The sequence below is a fragment of the Heliangelus exortis genome, chromosome 1 (assembly GCF_036169615.1).
Source record: "Heliangelus exortis chromosome 1, bHelExo1.hap1, whole genome shotgun sequence".
NCBI classification, from domain to species: Eukaryota; Metazoa; Chordata; class Aves; order Apodiformes; family Trochilidae; genus Heliangelus; species Heliangelus exortis.
In genome coordinates, this window is record NC_092422.1 from 194,873,601 (window position 1) to 194,901,036 (window position 27,436).

General features: G+C 46.7%; 1 protein-coding gene across 2 annotated transcripts in view; it reads right to left on the reverse strand.

The window, feature by feature from the left end:
* The window catches only part of PLXNA4 (plexin A4), a 504,022-nt gene that overhangs the window by 94,905 nt on the left and 381,681 nt on the right, over positions 1 to 27,436 (reverse strand). For both annotated transcript variants that reach the window (XM_071734217.1, XM_071734218.1), the window contains exons 6-9: positions 25,775 to 25,898; positions 21,064 to 21,217; positions 18,162 to 18,261; positions 15,793 to 15,907 (exon numbers count right to left, since the gene is read on the reverse strand). In XM_071734217.1, the coding sequence (XP_071590318.1) occupies positions 15,793 to 15,907; positions 18,162 to 18,261; positions 21,064 to 21,217; positions 25,775 to 25,898 (493 nt within the window). The remainder of the gene's footprint in view (positions 1 to 15,792; positions 15,908 to 18,161; positions 18,262 to 21,063; positions 21,218 to 25,774; positions 25,899 to 27,436) is intronic.

Here is a 27,436-nt window from a genome sequence, read left to right on the forward strand (position 1 = left end):
GGCAGTCCACACAGGGACACATCCAGGTAGGTTTGGAAAGTCTCTACAACCTCTCTGGGCATCTTGCTTGTCCTTCATCCTGTCCTGCCCAAGGTTAAAGGTCCAGTTGGTACAAGCAGAGAGAGTGAATTTACATAAAGAGGTGAAAGCTTAATCTGATGGCAGGAGGGAAAGAGTTGATCCAGGGCTGGAGGGGAAGGAAAGGAACTGAAAGACTCAAAAGTGGAATTTATGACTTATGAGAGCCTGGGAGCCTTTTAGAGCAGATGGTGGGAGCATCTTACTGAAGCAAATAGCTTAAGAAGATAAAGAAATGGATTAGACGTGTAACATCTGCAGTTGCACCAACCAGGAATAGAATTACAAGAGCCATCAATCATCACACCATGAGTGTGAGACAATCCATGGCCAGAGGCAGGAAGGAAACCCAGTCACCACCAAATGTGTCACTGCAGTGAAGTGCAGAAACTTTCCTCAGTCCCCAGATAAAGTCCTTGTGTCCCAGTGGGGGTGCAGAATGAAGAATCCTTGGGGACAACTTCATTTATTATCTGTACTTCTAGGGTGATGCTAAATGATGTAAATACTTGACAGTTCCTGATGGACTTCAGCTGGGTTTGCCCAGCTTAACATCAGACCCAGGAGAGCCAAGCACACGGCTACAAAAGCCTAAGCTTTTGTAGAACACAGAAGGGAGAACACATATACCAAAGATGACAATATTTTTCTATTTTTGTTATTTTCTGGTTTTGTTTTTGGAGCTTTGTTGTTGGAGCTGGATGGAGGGGAACCTTCTTGGGTCTGGTGGCAATTTTTTGGGGGCTAATCAGGCCCAAAGTCTTCCATGTACAACCAAGAATTGAGGCTTTACAGGCTATGAAGTGAAGCTGGCTGGTTGGTGTAAGGATTAGATGTGTTTTACCACCTCGATTCTCTGCAGTCTTGGAGATTTTGGTGCTGAGCAGCACTTCAGCAAGGAGACATGGGTGAGGAGGTACAGAAAGCTGAGGATGTGAGCAGTGGAAGTTTCCTAATGCCCCACCATGCAGAGAAAATATGGAAAGAAGCTGTCTGACCCTCAAGAGCAATTGAGAAGCTACGTTGTGTTCCAACACCCTGCTCTTGCTGTCGTCCTGCCCTGGATGATGATGGACTCTAACTCCTAATGCAGAAACTCAGTGGGTGAAGTGCCATAAAAGTGTTCATCTCGACAAAAGGGCAAGGTCTGACAGTTTAAAAAGTCTTTTCAACCCTATCAGTGGTCCGACCCTATCAAGCACACCAACATTCAGTTGTTGAGCAGCAGTAAGAAGATATTCAGCTTGAGAAAGTGAGGAATAATTTAAGCCTGGGTGACTTAAATCTATAAAAACCCAGAAGGCATTAGAAGGTGGTGGTCTAGGCTACATTAAAATGTGAGTGAAGGTTTCCACTTCTGATCACACCAGGAGATACCATGTGGAAAAATAATTTTGAACTGCATGGCTTCAACACCCCCTGAACCCTCTCCTTCACCTCCCCAACATGTCCTGAACCTTCTGAATCACTTCTCAGCCTCTCTCCTAGAATAAGAAAAGACCTTGGCAACATTTTCTTCTTTTTTTTTTTTCCTCCCCAGCTACAGGAGTTGAGAAAGAGATGTGCTGGCAGAGTGAATCAGTAGGACAGGAGGATGGGAAGGCCCTATCTGCTCCTGAGCAGCCTTTTCCCAAGAGTGGGCATTTTGCTTGATGTCTGGCAAACACAAAAGCCTCTGAAGGGGACTGGAGGATGGGGGCTGGAGATAGTCCACGATGTTACCTGCAGGCCAATCCCAGCTCTGCAGCCTGGTCTTTCTTCTCTAGCTTTATCCTGTCCTCCCCCACCACTGGTGCTGTAACCTTTCTGATAACACTTGTTTCAAGTTCATTAACAAGCCATGATTGCACCAGCCCCAAAACAGGATTCGTTTGCATATAAAAAGCTTTGCAGTGCTGTGAGGAAGTTCATTATAGATAATTGAAGAGGCAAGCGCCATAAAGAGGAAATCCTCCCAATGTGGCTTTATCTGATTGACCTCATGTCCTTTCTAATTGAAAGAGGGAGGGGAAAAGGCAATTTCATTGGGTGATGCACTGCAGAAAACCTCAGAGCTTGGGCTGGGTTTTGGGTTCAAATTCAAGCTTTGCATTCATTTTGCGGCCTGTGTCAAAACCCAGCCACTCAACCTTGGGTGCTTGCTCAGGTTTATGTTTTTTGAGGGTAAAACCCACAAATATCAACCTGCTCAGAGCAGGCCCTGCTGCAGGACCCAAGTAGAAGGCTCCTTAAAAAATCTTGGACTTCTTGCAGCAAATAAAGTTTCTCTTCACCTTTCCTCTGCAATGGACATCACCCAGGTTGGAAGAGCACAGTGTTCACATGATGTAGGGGAGAGAAAAACATCCACTGCCAAAAACCATCCCAAGAAAGGACCCAACCCCACCCCTTTTCTCTTTGGTACATAATAAATTAAGCCTTTCCCCTGACCTTAATGGGAGCTGGTTCAGATTCCAGAAGAGCTAAAATCGAGTTTAATCCCTACTAGAGCAACACATTTGAAAGCAGATTCTTGTTGATTTGTTTTATGTATTTGTTTTATGTATTTTTACATATATTTTTTCATTCTGTTCCTTAAATGCTTTCAGATGAGTCAGTCTCTTTAAATAATATCCTCCACTTTTGCCAATAATGTGTATCAGCAGCAATGCACACCTCAAATCACCAGTTATCAAGCCAGAGAGCTTTTGTAGTGCAAACACATCATGAGATGGGCTGCTCTCCTTGGGTCGATGGTAGTTTAATTTCCCTTATTTATAACTCCTTGTAGAATGCCTGCAAATGTGTTTTGCTATGGCTTGCAGAAATAATGAAGTCTCAGAAATATGAGATCCCATGCTTTCATTTTCTCTCACGTGTGTTATGGCCCTCATCACAGCAAAACCTGAGTGAAACACCACTGAGGGCCACCACGAGAATTCTGCTGAGGAGGGTGATTAAACCTCTCTGAGGAAATGTGGTCTTAGCCCTGGACTAATTAGTTTGGTTCCTTTATGATCTTTCATACATATACACTTATGATTCGTGGAGATTTCCCCATGCTACTTTCCAGTTAAAGTTGGAGACTGACTGAGAGATAACTCAGTGACTGGGTTACCATCCTCTCCTAGAGATCTTAGAATCCCAAAATCACACGATGGTTTTGGTCGGAGGGGACCTTAAAGGGCATCTTGTTCCAACCCCCTGCATGGGCAGGGACACCTCCCACCAGCCCAGGTTGGTCAAAATCATCTCCAACTTGGCCTTGAACAAGGGATGGGGCAACCACAGATTGGGTCAGGGTCTCACCACCCTCACAGCAAAGAATTTCTTCCTAAGAGCTAATCTAAATCTGCCCTCTTGCAGCATGAAACAGTGGATCCTCCTCCTGTCACTCCACATGCTTGTCCAAAGTCCCTCCCCAGCTTTCCTGGAGCACCTTCAGGTACTGGAAGTTCCTCTAAGGTCTTCCCAGAGCTTGCTCTTCTCCAAGATGAAAATTGTAGGGATCTTTCCCTGTCTTGTGATATTGCATAGGGTTTCTCCAAACCTTATGTCATACAGTTCCACACTGTGTCTCTTTCTGGCCAGGATCATGAGCCCCAGTCCCATCAAAGCATCTCATCTATTTCCTATATGGGAACAGGTAGAGCAACCCTGAGGATTTAGTACAATGATCCATCCCCCTATCAACAGATTCCATCTTATATGGGCATCCCAGTTCCCTTCTCTTCCCCTGTGTCACCCTTGTCATCCAGAGCACTCAGGTGAGGGAATCTCTCCTGCTTTTCCTTCATGTTGCTCCCTGGTAGCATTTACTGGCTCTTCACTTTCTAAAGAAAGAAACCAGAGCTCACCTGTTGATGGCTTCATGGTAGGAATGTTTGGCAAGATAAATTCCATTCTTGGCAATGGGTTCTCACCCTTTCTTTCCCAGAAGAGGAACTTCCTCTCCATTTAGGACCTGACGTAGCCACCACCACCAAGTCCTCCACTACTCATGTCCAAGCATCCAGCTCCTGACACCAAACTCCATTTCTTAATCCTCAGCTTCAGGGTTTTTTAAAAGATTTCCTTTTCAACTTCCCATCTTTGTGTCTCACCCAAGCCATCTTGTCCAGAAGGAACATGATTAAAAAATGAAACTAAGTGGGGACCACAACTTACTCACTGGAGCCCTTCAGAGTCCCAAAAGAAATGATGCTCAGTTTGTTATTTACTCCCAGGTTATGCAAATAAAACACATCTCTTGTTAATCTGCTCTGCTGAACTGCCATGGACCATTTTCCCTCTGTTCCCTATGGCTTTCTCACTGTTCTGCTCTGTGCTGTAATCAGGTCAAGAGGGTAAAATCTGAGAGACAAGGAGTGAGTTTTTAGAAAGGTATTTAGACCACATCATGTGAATGCTCTGTAAATTAGATTAGATTTTAAAAAAATAAATAAATCAAAACAAAAAAAGGAAAAAATAAACAAACAAAAAAACAAGAGAAAAATTAAACAGGGAAAGACAGAAAAGGAAAGGAAGAGGGAAAGAAATAAAAAAAATAAAAAAAAAAAAGAGAGAGAGAGAGAGAGGAAAAACAGGCTTTGACTTTAGAGGAATCAGATTTCTTGGATAAGAAGCAGGAAAAGAACAAGTTGGCAGATGAGAGGCAGCAGGGACTGCCTGGAATACGTGTCCTGAACTTCTCTCTCACACCTCAGCACCATCACCCTGGGTCAGGGCTGTGACACCAGCTGAGCAAAATCAGATGGCTGCTTAGCAGCTACCCTGTGCTGCTCTAACAGAGCTTTGGGCTTCAGGGCTGACAAGCCGGTTCCTTCCATGAATCACTTTTAAACCCTTGCACGACTTCCAAGCCCCAGGATAATCTTGAAAAAGAAGGAGCAACGAGCTTGGCATTTCCAAGGAGGGAGGGGAAGGGGTGAGTTACAGTCCACGTTGTGTTTACATTATTACACCACTAATTCTCAGCCTCATAAAATTATATTTAAAATTTACACCAACAGTGCCGGGGAACGTTATTAGGTTATAAAGTGGAATCAGGTCATTGCTTTGTAGGCAGGATTCCAAGCTCCATAAATTCCTGGATATACTTCCCCCCAAATTTACATCAGCACCAGCAGCAATCAAACCAGCTACAAAAAAGCTCACCCGGTCAAAGAATTTTTTAATGCACCATATATTTTATCTGCACTTCCTAAGTTTACAGTGTCGTTAGCTTGATTGATGGTGTGCTTATATATTGGCACAGCAAAAGTAGTAAGACATGAAGAAAATGCCCAGAACTTTAAAGGCAGCAGATGAGGAGAAAGCAACCAGGATTTATGGGAAGAGTAAACATCTGCAGAGACGACAAAGGAATAATTGAGTCCTTGCATGGTTGTCACTTCTGATGGCTCCTTTTTAGTGAAGTCTTCCATGCACTCAGGAGCAAACACTCTTCTGTCAGATATTGCAAGTGGGGCCTGGGGAAAAGGTGGTTGTGCTGGATGCTGGTGCTCAGGCTGTGGAAGAGATGTGGCCCTGTTTAAGCTCTGTGCCCTCTGGCAGCTACACAGCTCTATGGTGGTTTGCAGAGGTTGGTGCACAGATAGCACTGGTGGAAGGAAGGAGCCCAAAAGATCAATAGGAGATCATTCACTCAGCTGCCATTGCCTCTTGAGTCCCTGGCTTCAGAAGGTTCAACAGCAAGGCAGAGAGTGGATGCTCGAAAAGCAGAAGTGAACTGAAAATATTTGACCTCCTCTCACATGGCTCACTCCTGATTCCCATTGATCCAGAGCAAAGTGACTCCCCCAAGGCCACCAGACAGTGCTGGGAAATGCCCCAGGTCTGATTCCAACCTAGGACTCTTCTGCTTCTGAAGTCAGTCCACTCATCTCTTCTGACCAGCATTAATGATTTTACCCTCCTTTAATTCTTTATTAATAGAGTCTTTCTCAGCTGCTGCATTATTTCACGAAGATCAAGGTCAGGCTGCCATAATTATCCAAGCACCACATTTATCCTTTTTAAATAGAGACACAATGTGAGCTTGATTTCAACTCTTTGCTGCTTTGACACATGCTCAGAAGGAAAAGTAATGATCCGGAGAGCAGGAGCCTTCTGGTCACTGGGTGAAGGGAGGGGACAAGTGACAAAAATAGTAGATGGTTCCTGTCACCAGGTACACCTGCTCAAAGGCTACTGGAGACATGCAAACAGTCTCAGTTTGGGGTTTTCTGAGCTTTGAAATTGGAAGAAATATGGATGTGTGCACTGAGGAAGGTGGTGCATATGCAAGAGGAAAGAGAAGCATGTGTTTCCAGGGACAGTCTGTCATCTGTTGAAGGAAAAGCCTGGGGAGGGAGGACAGCCCTTCAGAATCACACACATAATAAAGCTGGATTGTGCAAAGCCATGGAAAAGATGGAGCAGAGCACAGGTAGCTTATAAAGCAGTAATGAGCTTTTTTTATCTAATTATTACTATAAAAATCTGCACCCTCCTGCCTAGCTGGACTTCTGTCTTTCTATAAGGACTTCCATATGAAGTTCACAAGACCTCTGATGTATATCCAAGCTCTGGACATCCATTCATGGCACCCCAATGAGGCTGCAAAGTTAGAGCATTGCAATATTTCCCCTCACTGCTCATCCATGTGGATACCAAGGACATGGGTTTGTTCCTCCCCAGTAAAGCTGTTCCCTAGAAATTGGTGTCCACAAGTGGGTATTGCACATGTACAGGAGATTCTCCAGCCAAGAAGCCCTCAGAAGAAACAGGGAATCCCATGACAATTCTCTCACATGGGGAATTCTGGTGTCTACCAAGGACTGAGCCCAAGCTCATTCCTTTATTCCTAAGGGAAGGATGAAAGTCTGTTTCTCCTCTAGAGCTGCTCAGTTACACAAAGTTAGTAGGAATGGGATATTTTTGAGAGCTCCAGGCTTTGGCCCAACTAAAAATGGCCAAAAATGGTCATGGGTTCAGCAGTCAACAGAGGAGACTGAGTAACAGATGGAAGAGAGGTGCATGCATGGACCACGTTGACCCAATCCTGCTTCTTTTTGGAAAGCAGGACAGAAGCCCAGAGAGTTATAATACTTTGGCTTCCACAGTGGGAAGGCTGGAAGACTGATATCATGGATCTTGTCACCCTCTCCCTCACTGAGATCCGTGACAGAACTGAGATAATTTCCAAGCCAAAGCAAATGGCCTCATGTGCAAAGACAAGGCAGGGAAGGAGGGGCTGAGCTCAGTCTTCTGGAGATGCCCCAAACAAGACACATTCCAGTGTTACCTCTGATCTGCAGCTTCAACATCCTGAGAATGTTTCCCCTTGGCCATATCCCAAAAGCTCACATGTCCCAAATCAGTGAATGCAGCTGATGTTACCATGGAACAAAGAAAAATCTTCCTGCTCCAGGACCACAGCATCCCCCTGGGTTAATCTGAACAGGGAATTGTCTTTCCTCCCTCAAATTGCAGGGTGCCACACTGTCCTGGTTTGGGCCAGGATAAAGGGGATTTTCTGTCTTGTGCTTTTGCTTTCAGCTCAGTCTCTTGTCAGGAGCTGCACTTGCTGAAATTCACAGCAAATTTCTCAGTCAGTGGCTGCTGCTGGGACTGAGCCCACTCCATGGTTATAGTTACTGCTGGAGAATGGGCTGCAGAGCCAAGGACACTGCTCAGCTCTGAGGAACATTTTGACCTCCAAAAGGAGAAAAGCAGTCAAGAGGTCCCACCTGAAACCCTCCTGTGGGGAGGAACAGACAAGAGAAATGACCAGAATTGACCAAACAGAGGATTCCATCCCATCCACCTCATCCTCAGGAGAAATTGGAGGGATCACCAGGCTCAAAGCCCTTCCTGCTTCCCCTTCTTCCCCTCTCCCTCTTTGCTTCAGCATCCTGGGAGGATTCCATCCCTTCCTCTGCCTCTGCTCCTGATCCATCCCAGCCTGAATCTGTGTGTTCCTGCCTCCAGCTCCCAACTGCTCCTGAGCCCAGGATTCCAGCCTGGACTTTCCCAGGGCTGCCCTGCAGCCTCAGTGGGGATGGGAGAGTTCTTGGGGGAAAGGGGGGAGGAACCTGGGATCAATTTTCCTGTAGATTTGTATAGATTTAGTCATTTTTCCTATTTCTCATTCCTATTCCATTAAAGCTGTGTAGTTTAGTTCCCAACCCATCAGTCTCTCTCCCTTATTCTCTCTCCTTTCTTTATCAGGGAAGAGAGAGAGATTAATAGAGAGCATCTGTTAATTGGTTTAATTGCCAGGGCAGTGTTAAACCCTGACACACACAAACCCTAGAAGTCCTAACAAAGTCCTAACTTTGTCCTAACTGTAACCCAAAGTTACACAGAGAGCCATACAATTCTGTAGCCCCTGGAGTCATGACAATGGGTGACACTGAGCCAGGTTATCAAAACCTCTTGCCAGGGCTATTTCTAGGGGGCTTTGTTGCTGGGGACAGATGAATATTGCCCTGTTGCATTCAGAGATCATTCTGTCCTGCAGGGTAAATAATCTTGCATTAGAAAAACGAGCAGCCCAACTGTAAAATCAACATTTAACAGGGATTGTGTCATATGCTTCTTACATCTCCCCTCAAACTAATCTTCCTGAGTTGCTCCTAGACATTACATGAACAGGTCCTTGATTAGTTGCTCATACAGTGAGTGGCTTTGAGCTGAGCTCCAAGAAAAAAAGGTGTTTATTAAGGTAGGATGAACTGATTTCAGGGAAGTCTTTTTCCATCAGTTCTTCATTCCCATTACGATTTGTTTGGAGGAGAGACAAGGATGGAGCTGTCTTGCACCAGGGACAGATTTCTTGCAGATCCATCACCATAATATTCAGAAATTCTGCTCAAAGTTACTGCAGAAACTGAACAAACTACCAACTTTTTCTCCTGCCATCTGGATGACTGCGGGGTAGAAAGTCTCAAAGATGACAAAGGGTACCCAAAATAACAGAACCACTTCACACCCAGGCTTTCCATCTTTTTTCTTCATCTCAGAGCAAGTCAGTATGACTTTCAAACAGCAGCAAATTGTCTCATTTGTTTGTCTGTGCTCAAAGACTTCTTATGAAGAGTCCCCACTTGAGATCACAGCTCCAGGTACTAAGTATTTACTGTACAAGCAGAAAATGCTCACCCAAAGCAGACAGGGGTGTAAGAGAATGAGGGACACAGAAAGGTGAATGTGTCCAAGTCAGCTCAGAGCCAGGAATAAAACTTTAATCCACTGAAATAAAACCAGTGGCCTCACACACTGCCTGGTGTTACCTCTGAGAAGTGTTTTCATGTCCTAACAGGACTCCATCATCACAGGGAAAGCTTTCTGCTGCCTGGTCTGCAATTTTGATGTTTAATTTCCTCTGATTATTATCTGAAACATCCACTCTAAAGAGACTGTACCCACTAGAGGATACATCACCACTTCTTGGAAAGGGCTGTAAGGGTAAAACACTTTATCCTGAAATACCAAACCACCAGGAACCCCAAGCTGTGGCTGGATCCAAACAATCAACTGCAGCCTCCTTCCAAGTTCCCCCCTCCCCCTAAACAGGAAGCCATTGAGACTCCATCACACCTGCTTGGAAACACTTCTGAGAGCTAAATAGATGATAAACACCAAACCCCCATGCTGCTTGAAAGCAGGTGCCACAAAATGCTTGCATTGCTCTTCCAGATCCCATCTGCCTGGGTTGGTTGGTGCTGCCTGGAGCAGCTGCCTATGTAGAGATGCTCCTGAGCCCTCTGCCTCTCCTGCTGATCCCCCTGCCTGCTCCCAGTACTTGGAGGCAGCAGGTTGTCTGCAGTTGCCATGGAAACGACACCTCATCCCCCCTCCCCTTCCTGACTGACAGGAGCCAGGAGAAGTGAGTGGATAATCAACAACCAGGGAAGGATTTGGTGCTCTGGCGTTGGCCTTGCTGCAACTGTCATTAAGAGTCCCTGAGAAATGAGGGAGACACCCATTGGAACAGAAATGGGTTTTTTTTCTCCTCCCCATGCTGATGCTTCCTCCAGCAGCTGCCTCTCTGGCTGGGTTAAGGGATGCTGTAAACAAGAGTGGGAGAGAAACCAAGCGGTTGCCACAGCAACTCTGAAGATGCATCACCAGGGTTGGTCATGCAAGGGAGCAAGGAGTTGCCCACAATGACCCAGTGGGTCCTGTACCTCCTCCCCAGTGCCAGCAGCCACCCTGGAATTTCCACCAGGGTCCATGCTGGGGGGGAGGGAGGGACAGTGCCTTCCTACAGCACCTTGCAAAGAGGGCAAAGCACAACATCTGAGGGGCCTGAAAACCCATCTGCCTTTTGAGGTCTTGGGGCAAAGCTCTCCCTGAGCCAGACTGAGATGCACTGGAAGGGTGGGAAAGAGCACAGATGAGTTTCCAACAAATTCCATGAGGAGAAACAGGGGCATTGTCACTTAGGATAGGATGGGATAGGATAGGATAGGATAGGATAGGATAGGATAGGATAGGATAGGATAGGATAGGATAGGATAGGACAGGGTAGCATAGGGTAAGATATGGTAGGGTAGAGTAGAATAGAACAGAATAGAAAGAATAGAATAGAATAGAATAGAACAGAATAGAATAGAATAGAATAGAATAGAATAGAATAGAATAGAACAGAATGGAGTGGAATATTTCAGTTGGAAGGGACCTACAACAATCTAGTCCAACTGCCTGACCACTTCAGGGCTGGCTAAAAGTTGCAGCTTGTTATTAAAGGCATTGTCCAGATACTTGTCAGTTCAGGATGAGCTGTCATTATCAATCCTTGCTTTCTTTTTCACCCTTTCATTCTCTCCTGCTCACCAAAAACCTCATCCCCAAGAAGAACAAGCGACCAGTCAGGGCTAAATCTGTGCACTCCACTGAAAAGGCCACCAGTACAGCTCTTCCTTCAAGCACTGGGAAGAGCAGAATTCAGCTCCTCAGCAGCTGCTCACCAGCATGCAGCTCACACAGCTTTCTATTGCTTTTGACAAATTAATATTTGAAGCAGTTGTTTCTTTTATGTGAGCTTTGCTGTCATTAGCACGTACAACTCGACATAAAACACTTCGGTGCGAGATCTTTTCTTCTCTTCCCTTTTTTAGGCAGCAGATGAAAATCCTCCTCATAAAAAGCTTGTTTGGGGGAGGAAGGAAAATACACGGCCACGCAAATCGGCTGAGCAGGGGAAGATGAAAACCTCCTTCAAGGTAATTAAATGATTATGCATCTTTTAAACCCAGTGGATAACAGATTTGTTATCTGAGCTTGCGTTTGGCTTTTGCCATTCTTTTTCCTCTCTCTTTCCCCCCTCCCACAAAGCTGAAATCTTTGCAAGGCCTGGAACAAGATAGTGTTCCTCTTAGAGGAGAAGGCACAAAAGAAGATTTAATTCCTTTATCCCATCAACTCAAGTAGGCTACCTCAGCTCACCCATCCTTGTACAGACATCTGTGAAACACTGACATAAAAACTACCCCGCCAGATCAGTGCAGGGCTGTGCAAAGACATGACAGGTGATGCTATCAGAAGAGGCAGGTGCTGTTTCTGTAGCTTTTATCATGCTGGAGACCCTCAAATAAATTGTTTTATTCCTCCATGCCTCAGTTTCCCTCCACTACTTGTTGGCTGTCTTGCTTTTTTACAGAAGGATCACAGAATTACCTTGGTTGGAAAAGACCTTCAAAATCATTGAGTCCAACCCTTAACCTAACACTGACAAGTCTTTAACTAAGCCATAGCCCCAGGCACTGTGTCTATATGATTCTCAGATGCTTCCAGGGATGGTGACTCCTGTTCCAATGCCTGATAACCCTTTCTTTGAAGGAATTCTTCCTAACATCCAATCTAAACCTTCCTTGGCACAACTTAAGTCAACCCCTTGTCCTATCACTTGTAACTTCACTGAGCAGACAAAAAGAAAATGCCCAAGCTCTCTTGGTGACTGTGACAAGTAACTAAGGGTTCATTTCATGGTATTCCAGTCTGCAATGAAATGCTTGGAAGTGCAACACTAAGCCTGCACAGCTACAGTCAGCAGCAAATGTCAAAATCAGAGACAGAATGGCACAGAAAAAAAAAAAAAAACCAGAAATTTGGCCTTCTCCCCTCTATCTTTGCGAATCATTTTTGCCACGAGCTCTCTTTGGGAAAAACAACAACAAAAATCCACTTCAGTATTAAAATGTCTTTTTTTTTTCCCTCATTCTTTCCCTTCCTGCCCTCAAGAGCAATAATATCAACTCCCCTTTATAAAGCAAGAAGTCACTGAGTATATTTCAAGGCAGTGGACTTGCCTTTTGAAAAGCTGCTGTAAAAGGGAATTATACACCAAGGTGAAGTATTTCTGCTGCAAATCATCCAGAGACACCATCAACCCTTTTTGATTGAGTTCAATGCCATAATCATAAATACTCTTGTTGCATTCTGACCATGCTGGGTTTCTTCACCAGGAACCAACAAGGGCTTTCCCAGGAGTCCCAAACAGGTTGATTGAGCTCTGTTCTGGGCAGAACTGATTCACTGAGCAGAAATGACAAAGAAGAAAGCCATGGCTCCTCGTTGACAGCAAGGGATGTGTCTTTTCTGCCCATTTTCCATCTCTGGTTTAGTTTTGCCAGGTGGTGGTGGTAGGACCCTAACCCTGTCCCAGCTTGGGGCTGGCTGATCACAGTTACCCTCTGTGTAATTCAAAGGTCCCCCCAGTGTCAGATCACAGACTGTACAGACAGAAACAGCATTTTGCCTTTTGGACAGAGAGACCATGACTTTTCTTGTGTCCCACTGGATCAATCTCAAGCTCATCATGCATTACTCAGCAGTTCATAGTACAAAACCAACAGAAAATAACAATAAAAAAACCCAGGATACTCTCAGAGCACATGAAGAAGACCTCAAAGAAAGGGAAGTAAGTCCATGGGCATCTCTCAACTTGTGAGATGTATTAAGGAATAGGTAAAATTAGAAGTACACAAGGGCACAAGATTTTCTTCAAAGTGCTCCAGGCTGGCCTGGGGTGATGGGTGTGAGTCCAGTGAATCCATTTACAGCTCAGGCTATCTGGAGAGTGGGATGCCTCTTCCCAAATGATGGCAAGATGTTGTTCAGGCAAAGAGAGAGCACAAAAAAAAAAAAAAAATCACCTGGAGGTAGATTTATCAGCAAGAGAAGGTGAAGGTCATAGTGTGAGGAAGGGAAGCAGGCTTGGCTTGCCAGCAATGATGGTGAAAGAGGGAGGGAAGGAGCTTCTGGCATTGGTCCACATGACTGAGTAACACCAATATTTGTTTGCTTGGCAAGGAATCCCTTGATGCAATCAGACCATATAATCCTGGAAGCCATCCATGTTAATCTGCTCAGCAGACTCCTGGAAAGGCAGCAAATGGGACAGTCTGTCTCTCACTGGTAGCACAGTTTCCCACCAGTACCTCCTTGAGACGTAACTGGTTTAGCTGGTACTGATGTCTGGGTGGTAGCAAACACCTCCCCTCATCAGCATCTGGGGATGCTGGAATAAAAAAAGGATCAAATTGCAGGAGGACATGAAAGTCTGGTAAAAATAGCTCCCTCCAGGTAATGGTATGTTTTAAGGACTGTTGAATGTGACATTGGAAATGGCCTTCAGTCCTGTCAACCTACTGGGATCTGTCATGTCACTGGGAACTGGGTGGAAGTGTGGGCAGTGATGAGCCAGGCTTGGCTTCAAGATATCAAATGGTTTCTATAGTTCAAAGAACACGCTCAATAAAAAGGCAAGGGTACAGGACAGAAAATGAGAGACTTAAAAGGTAAAAGTAAAAGAGAAACAACAGAATTTTCAGTGAGGAAGCTGAGTCAGTGAGAAGATGGTTTCTCAAGAGAAGCCTGGGAGATAGACACAGTGGTTGTTCAAAGTGCCATTTGTCAAAATCTTTATGACCACAGAGTGGGTGTAAATCTGTGCTTGTCAGAATTCACTTCTGATGCCATCCCTCGTGTCCTTAGGGCTGGAAACACAGAGATGGCAATGGGATGGACCCTGAAGCTGGGGCATTTCTCACATTGTCAGTCAGAAAAAGCCTCTGAAAGTTTTGGGTTCTGCAAGACCATTTTTCTTGCAGATATTGGCCAATCATTCCAGGGCTGAGCAGCATTTCTTCTGTGCAAGAGACAGCAAATATCTTGGATAGTGTGTTTAGTTTTGGGCCCCCCACTGCAAGAAAGGCATTGAAGTGCTGGAGGGAGTCCAGAGGAGAGCAATGAAGCTGATGGAAGATCTGGAGAAAAAGTGTTACTGGGAGCAGCTGAAGGACCTGGGGGTGTTCAGCCTGAAGAAAAGGAGGCTGAGAGGAGACCTTCTCCCTCTCTACAACTACCTGGGAAGGCTGGAGTGAGGTGGGTGATGGTCTCTTCTCCCTGCTAACAAGCAACACGACAAAGAGAAATGGCTTCAGGTTGTGCCAGGGAAGGTTTAGATTAGATTTGAGAAGAAACCTCTTCACTGAAAGGGTTATCAAACACTGGAATGTGCTGCCCAGGGAGGTGGTTGAATCACCATCCCTGGAGGTATTTAAAGATGTGTAGATGTGGTGCTTAGGGACATGGTTTAGTGGTGGCCTTGACCTTGTGCTAGGTTAATGGCTGGACTTGGTACTAAAGGTCTTTTCCAACCAAAATGATTCCATGACTACGTCTCTAAGCCTTCCAGCAAGTTTTCCAGCAGGTTTACAACAAATGCTGACTTCTAGTAGATGAAGAATTGGCAGCCTCCCTGAATCATGAATATTTATGGCCTGTCCCAGTGCCACAGCAGTTCAGGATGTCTGCTCCAGGACACCTCACATATGTGACATCTCAACCAGCACATAAGGAAAGGGTGGGAGGGAAGGGGGGATGCCATAGGAGGGTGAAATTCCTACATGTGTGTTTGCCAGGGGTATAGGCTGGGGATAAGTGGGGGGACACATTAGGGACACCAGACCCAGCAGGCAGTGCAAAGAGCAGTGGGGATTTCACCCTCCAAATTCAACACCCAGCTCTGGAGATTCCAGGAGCCACCTCTGTGCTGGGTGATTCAGCAGATAACAAATCTCTTCATGGCTACTGGTCCCTTGGGCAGGGCAAACAACGAACCATCTCAGGATTTCTACCAGCCAGGCCAGGATGCTTTCAGCCTGTTTCTGACCATGAAGTAATTAAGTGGCTTCCTATTTGTATTCTGCTTGTCTGCAAGTGCTCATTAGTTACAAAACGAGCCAGACAGCATTTGCAGGGCAGCAGCCAGCTCTGCATTAAGCCTTAAGGTCCAGTTCAGCTCCACAACTAACAAGGAGCCATTCCTCAGCCTTGTCTGAAGGTGCTTTGCTGCACCAAACCCACCAAGCCCCAGTGCTGCTGGAAGCATGGCTGAAGCCCACGGATGCTGGGGACATAGCACAGAATCCTCCCCAGATCTCAACAGCTTGGGGGATCCGCTGAGAGGCAACCTCTTTCTCTGCTGGAGGAGATGCATGCCCAGTGTTTCCCATCCCTTCCAGTCCCCCAGTACTGGGAGATGTCAGTGGCCTTCCGAGGTAGTGAACTCCTTGTAGTATACAGGAGGGAGAGGTCAGGTTACGGGGGTTCTGGCAGGGCAGAGGGGAAGGGTGAAGATCCACTGAAGGGTGAGCAGAAGAAGAAGAAGAGAGTGGGACTGGACGTGGATTGTTGGTCTGATCCAGGCCAAAAGGCAACATCTGCCCTGACCCTGCCTACCTCGGGCAGCTTGACTCGTCCCTCCTGGAAGGAGCAGGAGCTGGGGTCGTGAGTGCAGACGTGGCGGTACTTGCACCAGTGACACCTGTAGGGGCTCTCCACACATGATAGACACCTGGAGATGGAGAGAAAGAGTAGTCACTTGGCCAGTCAAGTCCCATCAGCCAGCTGTCCTTGACCTTGAGGCTGGTAGTTTATCTCAAAGCTCAGAAAACACTTTTTTTTTTTTTTTCTGCTAGCAACAGCAGAAGACCGTGGGTTTTCCACTGACCCAACATCATCAGGTCTCAGGATGGTGCTGAACTTGCCATGGCCTGAGCTGGTTGTCACTGTGATTACAAGTGTCTTGAATTAATTACCTAATTTAGATTGCACTAATATCATTGTAACGAGAGTAATAATTACCAGAGTAATAATAAACACATTGGTCGTTCTGCTGCAGCTTTTATTCAGTGTCAACTTCTCTGCTTTGTGTAGATGAGGCATTCCCCTTTTTGTCTGTGATGAAATAGTGAATGTAACCAAAAATACAGGATCAGGGGATGGATGAAAACTGTGATAGCCTCATTGCATCCACACTGAGCTGTACCAGTGCCCTGGGATCTGCAAACACATGGTGGGAAAGTTGCCAAGGTAGGAGTGATGCCCGTGGAGGCCAGACCCTGTGCACTGCCAGTCCCAGTTGACTTATCCTCCCATTCTCCCAGTGATACAGAGGCCAAACACAAACTGGGATGCACCAAGCTCAGAAAGCCATGGATGAGGCAGGGAATTTTCTAATTTTCTCCCCTTTTGTCCCACGTGCTTATTAGTGTAAGATCTGCTCAGGGTGATTGGCTTCTGGAAATATAGTTACTCTGTTCATTGTTCCTTTGTCTCAGCAGAGAAGGAAAGAATATTGTAGCAGCCATCCAGGAAGTAGAGGGCATATTTCATGTAATCAGGGTGTAGGAAAGCACCATGCCCCCCATCTTACAAGGTTTTATTCTTCTATGCCTCATAGATGCTGTAGGCTAAGAGCTGCAAAAGCCTTTCCTGGCTGTGTTACAACACTGACTTAGGCCTACATCACACTTTCTTATTGTTTTTTTTTTTTAATTTAATACAATGTCTTCTCACCAGCAACCAAACTGAGCCATAACAACCTCTCTGCACAAAACAATCAGTGAATTGGAGAGATTTCTTGTGGTCGTTCACACCGCCCGGAGACTTTTGTGCAGAAGTACCTGGAGGGGGACTTGGGGGTTGCAAATTTTCCTGTGCCATTGGAAAAAAAATTGCCTCCAGCAGAGCCTGGCTGAACTCAGCAGGCAAACACATCCCCTCTCCCCTGTCTCTGTGAAAACTTGCTCAGCTCCAATCTCCTTTCAGCTCCGGTACAGAGAGCTGTTCTTCAAATTGGTAACAAGTGCTTGCTCTGATACATCAAATTAAAAATGGATAGTGTATTATAGTTTGTCGAGTAAGAAACCCAAACATGCCATAAATATTTAACAGCACCATCTCTCCTGCTCTTCCCCCCCCCAACCCTTGCTTTCTGACACTGTTTGTCAAAGCAGCAGGAACATGGAAATAGGATTTGCCTTTCCTTGTGAAGCGCTGAGCCACAGTAATTATCTGCTTTTGGCACTTCTGATGGCTCAGTGGTGGGGATAGAGCCATTCAGCCTTGCTCAGAGGTGGATCAAGCTGCTAGGAGAGTATCTTTCTGCAGGAAAACTGGAGATTTGCTCTGGTGGGGCAGATCCTGAGCAGCCCTGGGTGCCAGCTAAACCCCTGAAGAATGGGATGCAGGGCAGGAGCTCACAGGATGGAAAAGATGGTGTCAAGGGAATGAGCTGGGACTGCTGATGGTTCACATCATGCAGGAATTAACTCCTGTCTTTCTGGATCTGGGAGCCCAAGACCATGTTAACTGTCTGGGAGAGGCTCCTACTGGTGGCACCAACAGCATGGATGAGGTTGGAGGATCCAATGTGGATCCAGAAGGATCCAGCTACCCACAAACAGCTCCTTAATGGGAAGGTGAGTGGGCCATTTGCTGAGGTCACAACTGGCTTTTGACTCCCTTTCCTGACAAACTCCCTCTGATGTGATGCTCCTCTGCTCGAGGGACACATGAGGAAGTACAACTCCCCAGGGTCAAAGTTTTCTTGCCCATCAGCAGAACAAATGGTGTCTGTACTACTTTTCATCTTCCCACCATGGTGCCCATCATGCAAATGGCTCCATGTCACTGGTCATACCCTGACACCTGGTCACCTCCACACCTAACCAGTTTCCTGAGTGACACATGACACATTCAGGGGTGGGTTTTGTGGCCATCCAGAGAGGGAATGGAAAGCAGGTACCAAAAGAAATGGAACATACGAGTTGTGGACGCTGCAGTTGTAGAAGACGAAGCTGGTGCTGGCAAAGGTCATACCCGTTTCCTTGGATTTGAGCTGGAGCTGGACAATGTGATGGTCTCCTGGGGAAAAAAAACAAATACATCAGTGTCTGACTGGTCTGTTAGCTTAGTTAAACCCCTCTGGCCATGCCACCAGTCTGGTCTTGGAGCTGCTCTATGATACCTTGGCCAGTCCACCCCCAAGAGATGTAGGACATGCAAGAAGATCCTTCTAGACCCTGGTTCTCTAGCAGGTACATCTCCCCCTCTTATGGTACTGGCATGATGGAGTATGTTTTCACCACTGGAAACACTTGGGATCAAATTCTGGACTGGATGATGGTGACAGGTCTAGACCATGCTTCACTAGTTAAAAAAAAATGTGGTGACTGAAGTTATCGAATAAGAAAAAAACTAAGCTCAAAAAGAGGATACAGATGCCTGGAATTAGGAGGCTGTTAAATTGTAGCATTTTCCTTAAAGTTCTTCCTTTCTGCTGGTTCATTTGACAACCCCAGAAGGAAGGGGACTGAGTGGAAGATGTGACTGCTGTCCCCAGACATTGGTGCCCTATGCATACACTACCTGGAGGATAAGCATTCCTGAAGGGAGAAAAAACAGATCTGCTTCCTCCTCACCCTCATTATTTAATTCTGAATAGGGCCCAATATCCAGGACAACCATGCCAGGAAAAGGCCACTTCCAGATTCTGCTCCCAAAGGGATGTTGTATCTTGATAAAGCAGGATGGAGGGACGAGCAAGGAAAACAGCAGTGAGGACAGGGTAGAGAAACCCTATCTGCAGCCTGGGAAATGTTGATGAAGAGGAGGAGTCCCACATTAATAATTCCTCCAGATTCACTTCACAACATTCACCCCAAGGTCACTTCACCCAAACCTTTGGCTATGAAGAGCCCAGACATGAGGGACATCCAGAAGCCATTGCACTTCCAGAAGGATTAATCCACTTCCATTGCAGACCATGCCTGCACCTCAGCTTCTACACATCATCTTCTCACTACTTCTATCCAGGACAGACAACTTTTACTTCTTCCACAAGGCCAAAACCCCAATTTAGAATCCATCAGCTCCTGGTAATGAGCTGGTTACAAAAAGCCCAGTTCAACATGAGGGACATCCAGAAGCCATTGCACTTCCAGAAGGATTAATCCACTTCCATTGCAGACCCCACGCCTGCACCTCAGCTTCTACACATCATCTTCTCACTACTTCCACGCAGGACAGACAACTTTTACCTCTTCCACAAGGCTAAAACCCCAATTTAGAACCCATAACCCAATTTAGAACCCATCAGCTCCTGGTAATGAGTGGCTGCAACAACTGCAGTAATTTCTTGGGGAAGTGACCAACGTTTCATCCGAGACTTCAGCCTCGTTGACCCTTTCACCTCTGTTTTCCTCCTTGCCTGAAGGATGAGTTCATCAGTCAGGGCCAGGCAAATGTGACATCTTGTCACCACGTGTGCCCACGTGCATGCTCACCCACGTGCAAGCACACAGACACAGACACAGACACACTCAGGCACACCTCACCCACTTCACCAAACACATTTTCCTGCCAGTGCTCGACACTCCTGCCCATCTGCTCTGACACCTCTGTTAACTGCTTCATATTTAACAACTTTGCCAGCATCTTGCATATATTTTAAAACAGGATTGGGTGGCTCCAGGGCTCAGATGTGCTGCAAAGCATCCCAGCCTTTGGTTCAAATCCAGCTTCTGGTGCTGTGCGTGGAGGACCATGGTCTTTGAAGAAATACAGAGCATCAGCTGCTGAGACTGATGAAAGGTGCAGGTGCAAATCTTCTCTGGAAACCAAGGTTTCACCTAAATCATTCTCTCTTTTCCTGCCTCCAGCTTTCTCTGCTGTTTTTGTTTGCTGGTTGATCATAGCCTGGTCTGGGAGAGGTGTCCATACCAAGCAAATAATTCCTGGCATCTATCTTGTTAAGCAACTCATTGAGACTTGAAAATGGTACCAGGCCTTTGGGGGCTTGTTTTGGGATTGCTGCTGTGTGTAGTTTGGGGATAGCAGGAAGAAGATGATGGGGGACAGTTTGCTTCTCTTTGTTTGCTGTGGCTTGGGAGTTGTCAGAAACAAATTTTACTGTAAAATTTCCCATGAAGCCAAGGACAAAAATAGCAGCATCCTCTCTGCACCTCTAGGGGTGACCAGAAGGATGATGTTTTTACATTAAGTCCCTGCAAAGAGCTGCAGGTGCTCTTGATAGCACCTAGAAAAGGTCTTAGAAAGGGAAACAGAAGAGGGAAGGAAGCTGTGGGTGGGGGAAGCATCCTTGGGGACAAGGTATTTTTCTCTGCCTGATCACTTTGGGAGGGAGAGACAGGAAAAAGGCAGTAAAGTCCAGGGATGAATTGCTGAGTACCTAGATCCAAATCTGGGAAGAGCAGAATGAAAATTACAGCCAGGATCATTAAGGTCTGCAGGATTTTGCAGGGGATTGGATGTGTTGAGAGCAACCTCATTCCTTGGGTTGTGTTCCTGGACAAAAGGTGAGCAAATATCCTCCATCCACCTCTTGTCTTAGCTTGATACAGGTGGCTGAAAACACTGTCACCCCTAGGAGCACCTTGCTATGGGTACTGGTATGGCAGCAGGATGCTTGCACAAGTGTGCACACACAAACACATGGAGAAAACTCGTGGTACAGTGTGCTGCACCACCAGCCAGGACCATCCACACTATCCCACCTACTCCTGGTGCTTTTCATGCCCTGTCCTTCAGGCTGCCATCAGCCCAATTCTGCTTCAGGAGAAGGCAAAAAGAGAGGCAGAGGGTGTGGGTGGGGAAAAGAGGGGGAAATGATGCAGCAGAGGAGCTGTGGGATAATGGGATACCCACCGTTCTCTGTGATGATCTGGGGAACCTCTTTGGCAGCTGGGGAGATGCACTGGATCTGACTGCCCACCACCAAACCATCCATCTCTGAGAGGTCTTCAAAGGTGCAATTGACTCCTGCTGACAGCTCTGGGACGTTGTAGGTCTCCAGGACCAGCTGCAAACAAAGATGGAGGGAGAGAAGGAGAGGTGGGAAAAGGAAGGAAGGAAGGAAGGAAGGAAGGAAGGAAGGAAGGAAGGAAGGAAGGAAGGAAGGAAGGAAGGAAGGAAGGAAGGAAGGAAGGAAGGAAGGAAGGAAGGAAGGAAGGAAGGAAGGAAGGAAGGAAGGAAGGAAGGAAGGAAGGAAGGAAGGAAGGAAGGAAGGAAGGAAGGAAGGAAGGAAGGAAGGAAGGAAGGAAGGAAGGAAGGAAGGAAAGAAAGAAAGAAAGAAAGAAAGAAAGAAAGAAAGAAAGAAAGAAAGAAAGAAAGAAAGAAAGAAAGAAAGAAAGAAAGAAAGAAAGAAAGAAAGAAAGAAAGAAAGAAAGAAAGAAAGAAAGAAAGAAAGAAAGAAAGAAAGAAAGAAAGAAAGAAAGAAAGAAAGAAAGAAAGAAAGAAAGAAAGAAAGAAAGAAAGAAAGAAAGAAAGAAAGAAAGAAAGAAAGAAAGAAAGAAAGAAAGAAAGAAAGAAAGAAAGAAAGAGAAAAAAAAAAAAGAAAAAAGAAAAGAGAGAACATTAAGCTGACCAATGGAGACCAATGGAGCTGGGCCATCAGGAGAGAATTACACTGGAGAGGTTGGACAAAGAGCCTCTTGCTAGAGAGAGCATCCTCCTTCAACAGAAAGCAGCGACTGAGGAGAGGGCTGTGTGTGGGGAGGGGGAAGGGGATGAGGAGATGCTGATGCTGAGACGGGTGGGGGGTGGCTATGCGGGGACACCTGCCCAGTGGAGAGGGGGGAGTGCTCACTGTCTGTCATGCAAGTGTAGGGTTAGGCAGGGGATTCTTTGGAGCCAGCTGTGAAACCCAGGGCTTTGGTGGCCCCAGGGCAGGCGTTTTCTGAGGAAGGTGAGAGCTACTCACAAGAGGCACTCTGCAGACTACAGAGAAACTGTAGCGCTCCAGTCTAACTCTCTACGGGCTGCTCTCCTAGCATCAGCAGATGGGGGAGAACTCTGTCCCCATGTTCCTGTGTAAGGAGAGTCTAGTTACAGCCTTCAGTCCACCACAAAGAAATTCTGTCTCTTAGAAGCACAGCAAAGCTCTCCTGCCCATCCCACCAGTTGGCTCTGGGGACCTGAGGGATGGGGCTGCCATATAGAAAAACCTAAAAGAGCTAGGAAGGAGAACTTGTTGGAAGGAGAACTTGAAAACCCTGTTTTCAGAGCTCACAACACCCACCAGCATTGCTGTGTCAGTGTCTGTGGTCAGGAAGGGAAGGAATCTCATGGCTGATTTCCAACATGTTTCTAGAGGAGGATGCTTGTGCTGCTACCTTCCCAGTCTGGCTAAGGTCCTGCACCAGTACTTTCCATCCCTGCCCAACCCACCAGACCATGTCTGAACACAGAGAGTCAGCCCAGGCTACTTCTAGCCCCTGCTGATGACCTCCTAGTTGGTATAAATTTAGAGGTTTTGTGACCAACCAGTAGAGCCAGCCCACAAATGCAGATTTTCTCCACACTTGCCTCCTCCACGGGCTATCTGAGGCTCCATCTGAGTTGACAGCCACCAAAAAGAGACACAAATGCATGCTGAAAGTGGTGTTTCTACCAGCACAAAAACCAGAGGAGGTGAGTCCAGGTGACAAAAGCCAGAGTGGATGATAACTTTATGCTTACAGCTTCCTCACACCCTTTTCCTCACTTAGAGAAGGCTTGGAGTTATTTCATCACTTGAAGCACCATCGGGGAGAAAGGCTGAGCAGAAAAACCTTAGCCCTGGCTGACAGAAAGCCCCCATGAGAGTGTGTTCATTTCCAGACAATGGGAATGGCAACAGGAAAGATTTTTTTGTGGCTTTGGATGGGGAAAAGGAAAAAGCTTTGGGGTTTTTTTTGGATGGCTTTAGCATTCAGGCTGAATTCACTCTCCTTGCTCATTAATACAGATAGAAATGGAGAAGGTGGAAATTCTTCTGTTTAATAAATATTCTTCTCTGAACATGGGCAATGCAGAAGGAAGGTGGGCAATGCAGAAGATGACCCCAAAGGATAGATCAGTAGAATTTGGCAACAAGATTCATGAGCCAGTACAGACTCTGAACAGAGGAGAATTCCTACATCCCTCCTTCTGCTCTGCAGGTGCTGAGATGAGGGAAGAACAGATCCTTTTCCCAGCAAGTTCCTCTTCTCATAGATCCTAGACCAGCAGCCCTGGGCTGAACCAGCCTCAGTTTCCCAAATCCCTGCAATAGGCTCAGACACAATTTTCCAAGCCCTTGTTTGTAACCAAAGGCTGAAAGTTTGTCTGGCCCCACAGATACTTTCTCTGCCTCTGTGGGCAAGAACTTATCATTGAGCCTTAGAACCCAAGTGACACTCAGTAAGGACACCACCAGCTACTCATTCATTGATGCTCCTCTCCAGATTTGCCACGGGACCATCTGTGGTGACTGTGGGTGAGCTGGGACACCAATATATACTGGACTGAGCTGAGACTCCCATGGAAATGTTCATGCAAATTGCTGGGCAAGAGTCAGACAACAGCCACTTCTGATCCCAGCAGCTCTGTGTTGACTTGCCCTGCCTGAGGAACCTGGAGGGAAAAATCTTTTATTCTGTTATCAATTCCAGTCGCCCTGAGCCAGCTAGTCCCCCGGGATTTATTCCAACATGAAAGAGTTCAGTGACTACTGAGAGAATAAGAAAAAGAAACCTTGAACTCCCAGAAGAACAAAGGACTCAAGATGTCTCAGATCAGTTTTGTTTGAAGCCTAGGAAAGTAAAGTCACAGCAAAGTTAAGAGGCTGAAAAAAAAAAGCAGCAGTGATTGGACATGCAGCCTTTGAAAGGCTGATTTCATTATGATTTCATTTCACTTCATTATATCTGTGATTACCACTGAAGAAACCTTTGCACTCCAAAACCTGTCACCTGGAAGGTTCCTGGCAGATGGGCCTTGACCAACACCTTTTAGATTTTTCAGGGTTTGGGGCTAGAGAACATTCAGAGCTGGAGCTTTTGGGGTCTGGATTATCAACTCAGTTCCAGCCCAAATTAAGGTGTCCAAAAGGACAGGGCCCAAGTAGCCTGAATAAAACAGGTCTCTGCCTTATTCTCAGAGGGTGCTGGGATCTCACCACTTAAGGTGCTGCTGTCATGAGTCAGGAGAGAAATCACAAACTGCTTAGGTCTTCAAATTTCTTGCCTTGAGCACAGAAAATGATCCAATCATCTACTGCTCCACCATCACTCACTGTGTGGCTTTGTGGGCTACTGACTTGAGTATCTGGAGGCCATAAGGATTAAACTTTATGCTGAGGAAGGTCACAAAAAAGCATGAACCTTGGTGGCCTTAGGTGCCTCTGCATAGCATCCTGCCCCTCTGCTCTCCATATTCAGTGCTGGAGGTCTTGGTGGCTTAAGAAAGAAACACTTTTACCCAAGATGAGAGAAAATTGGAGCTTATTGGAATAACAGTATCCCTGACTTGTCCTTATCCTAGAAAGTAATTTAATTATTTCATCATAATGTCCCTTGCCTAAAGTCCATGCCCAGCCATAGACACAACCCTCTCCCAAGGAAGTAAACAACTACACTGTGCAAACAACACTTGCAGGGCACTAAGTCCCTTCAGTCCCTCAGTTGCTCACAGCAAACCTCTTCCACACATCTGAACAGGGGATACCAAGGCCAAAACATCTTCCCATGGCTGATCTTTCCCTGCGCTGGAATGAGGAAAAACCTCGTGCATGGAGCTGCTGCTCCTTCCCACTCGTGTTGCACGGGTCTGGCAGTCTGCACGGGCAGATTACAGAATCCCAGAATCATCTGGGTTGGAAAGGACCTCTGAGATCATCAAGAGATGATCCTCTGAGATCCACTACCACCGTGGTTCCCAGCCCATGGCACTGAGTGCCACATCCAGTCTCTTCTTAAAAACCTTCAGGGATGGAGAATCCACCCCCTCCCTGGGCAGCCCATTCCAATGCCTGATCACTCTCTCTGGAAAGAATTTTTTCCTAATATCCAACCTAAACCTCTCCTGGCAGAGCTTAAGCCCATGTCCTTCTGTCTTATTGATGGATGCCTGGGAGAAGAGCCTGACCAACCCCTGTCTCCAACCTCCTTTCAGGGAGTTGGAGAGAGTGATGAGGTCTCCCCTGAGCCTCCTCTTCTCCAGCCTCAACACCCCCAGCTCCTTCAGCCTCTCCTCAGAGGATCTGTGCTGGATCCCTTCCCCAGCCCAGTTGCCTCCTTTGGACCTGCTCCAGCACCTCAATCTCCTTCCTGAGCTGAGGGGCCCAGAACTGGGCCCAGAACTCAAGCCGTGGCCTCCCCAGAGCTGAGCACAGGGGCAGAATCCCTCCCCTGGACCTGCTGGCCACGCTGTTCCTGAGCCAGGCCAGGATGCCATTGGCCTTCTTGGCCACCTGGGCACACTGCTGCCTCCTCTTCAGCTTCCTGGCAATCCAGACTCCCAGATCCCTTTCTGCCACTCTGTGCTCAGCCTGTAGCGCTGTGTGGGGTTGTTGTGACATTCAACCTGAGGGAGGGGCAGAAGGATGATTGTTCCTCACCAACACGTTGTACTGGGAGACAGAGATGTTGTTGGGATGCACAGTCAGACGGACGCACTGCTTCATCTCCGAGGCGAATCTCCGGGGCTCACTGGAGCGCTCGCATCGCTCCTTCCTCGTGCACCTGAGCAAAGGGGGACAAGAGAAGGACACATTTAACCCAAAGTCAGGCTGAGAGGATGAGGAGCAATCATTTGGGATGGAAAATCAACAGCATTGAACCATTTGGGACCGCAGCTAGCTGGAAAACCACACTCATGCCTCGGAGTGCTCCAACTCTGGGGCCGACAGCCATGGGATCACTCAGCGGGTTGGAGAGCTGCAAGGACACCACGAAAGAAGAAGAAGTGTTGGATGAAAGTCCCATCCCTGGGGTAGGAAGCACAGCTCTAGAGAAGCTCTACCCACAGAGCTATAGCTTAACTTTTCCTTGGTAGCCCTACCAACTGTCCTGTCCAGGACATCCTAGCCAGGGATGGAGATGTGCACAGTCCATGTTCTTTGACCCTTCTGATGGGCTTCTGGGCTGCTGGTACCTCCCTGCTGGGAAGGGGAAGCCCTCTGATTCATTGCTCAGCAGCTTCTGCCAGGCAGGTTGAAGATTTTTTTTCAGCATCTGGTTTGAAAGTGCCTGACTAAAGGTGCCCAAGGTTGAATCTGTAAAATCCTGGTGCTCCCAATTAGTGAGAGTTCAGGGGAATTGGTGGCTGCAGAGGACCAGGGCTGTACAAGCCTATGAATATTACACCACACAATGACTGCTGTCAGAGCTTTCAGCACTCTCACTGTCCCTTGTCTTGTCTGCCCTGTGTAAACACACACCAACAACACCAATTGGTAGCAGTTTCCACCCAAATTTACATTTGCTTAGCATAAAAACACATCTGTACTTTCCTCTCCATGCCCTGCCAAGGCCATGGCTTCAAGGCAGAAGCATCCCTAGAAATCCAGAGGGTTAATACAAAAGGACATTTCCAACTGCATGCCAATTACCTTTTGCCATTAAGCTGATGTTATGGGCTTGCACAGGGCATCTTCAATAGATTTTGTTATTAGCAGTGCTGTTACCCCCCATTAAAATCAGCTATAAAGACTAAGTGTGGATGTTAAATTATTCACCCACTTCCAGACTTCAGAGTCTCAGTTCTGTGAGCACTCAGGGGCTGCTGAAGGGTGAGTTCCAACATCCCTTCCCAAGGTTCTTGCTCCCCAGAGCAGAGATTGTCCCCATCTACATGGGGATTTGCAGATCTAAGGTAAAAAGAGTCATAGAACCACAGAATAGGTTTGGGTTGAAAAGGACCTTAAAGATCATCCAGTTCCAGCCACCCTGCCATGGGCAGGGACACCTCCCACCAGATCAGGCTGCTCAGAACCCAAAATATGGCTGAGCCTGAATATTACAAAGTTTGGAGGCTGGCCTAAAAGTTTAGGGCTCAGCTTCTCTCTAGCAGTTGACAGTAGATAAAATGAGCACCCCAGATTCAAACTCAATTGCTCAGATTGCTTGGTAGAGGGAAGTTTTGCATTTCCAGTGGCAGAAACCAAAAAGGAAGAGCTCTGCTGGACTCAATGTGCTGCTCTGCTGCTTCAAGAGCAAGAGCATCATTGCATATCCCACTCCCCTCTCCCTAGGAGCCTTCATCCCATTAAGTCTCCTTT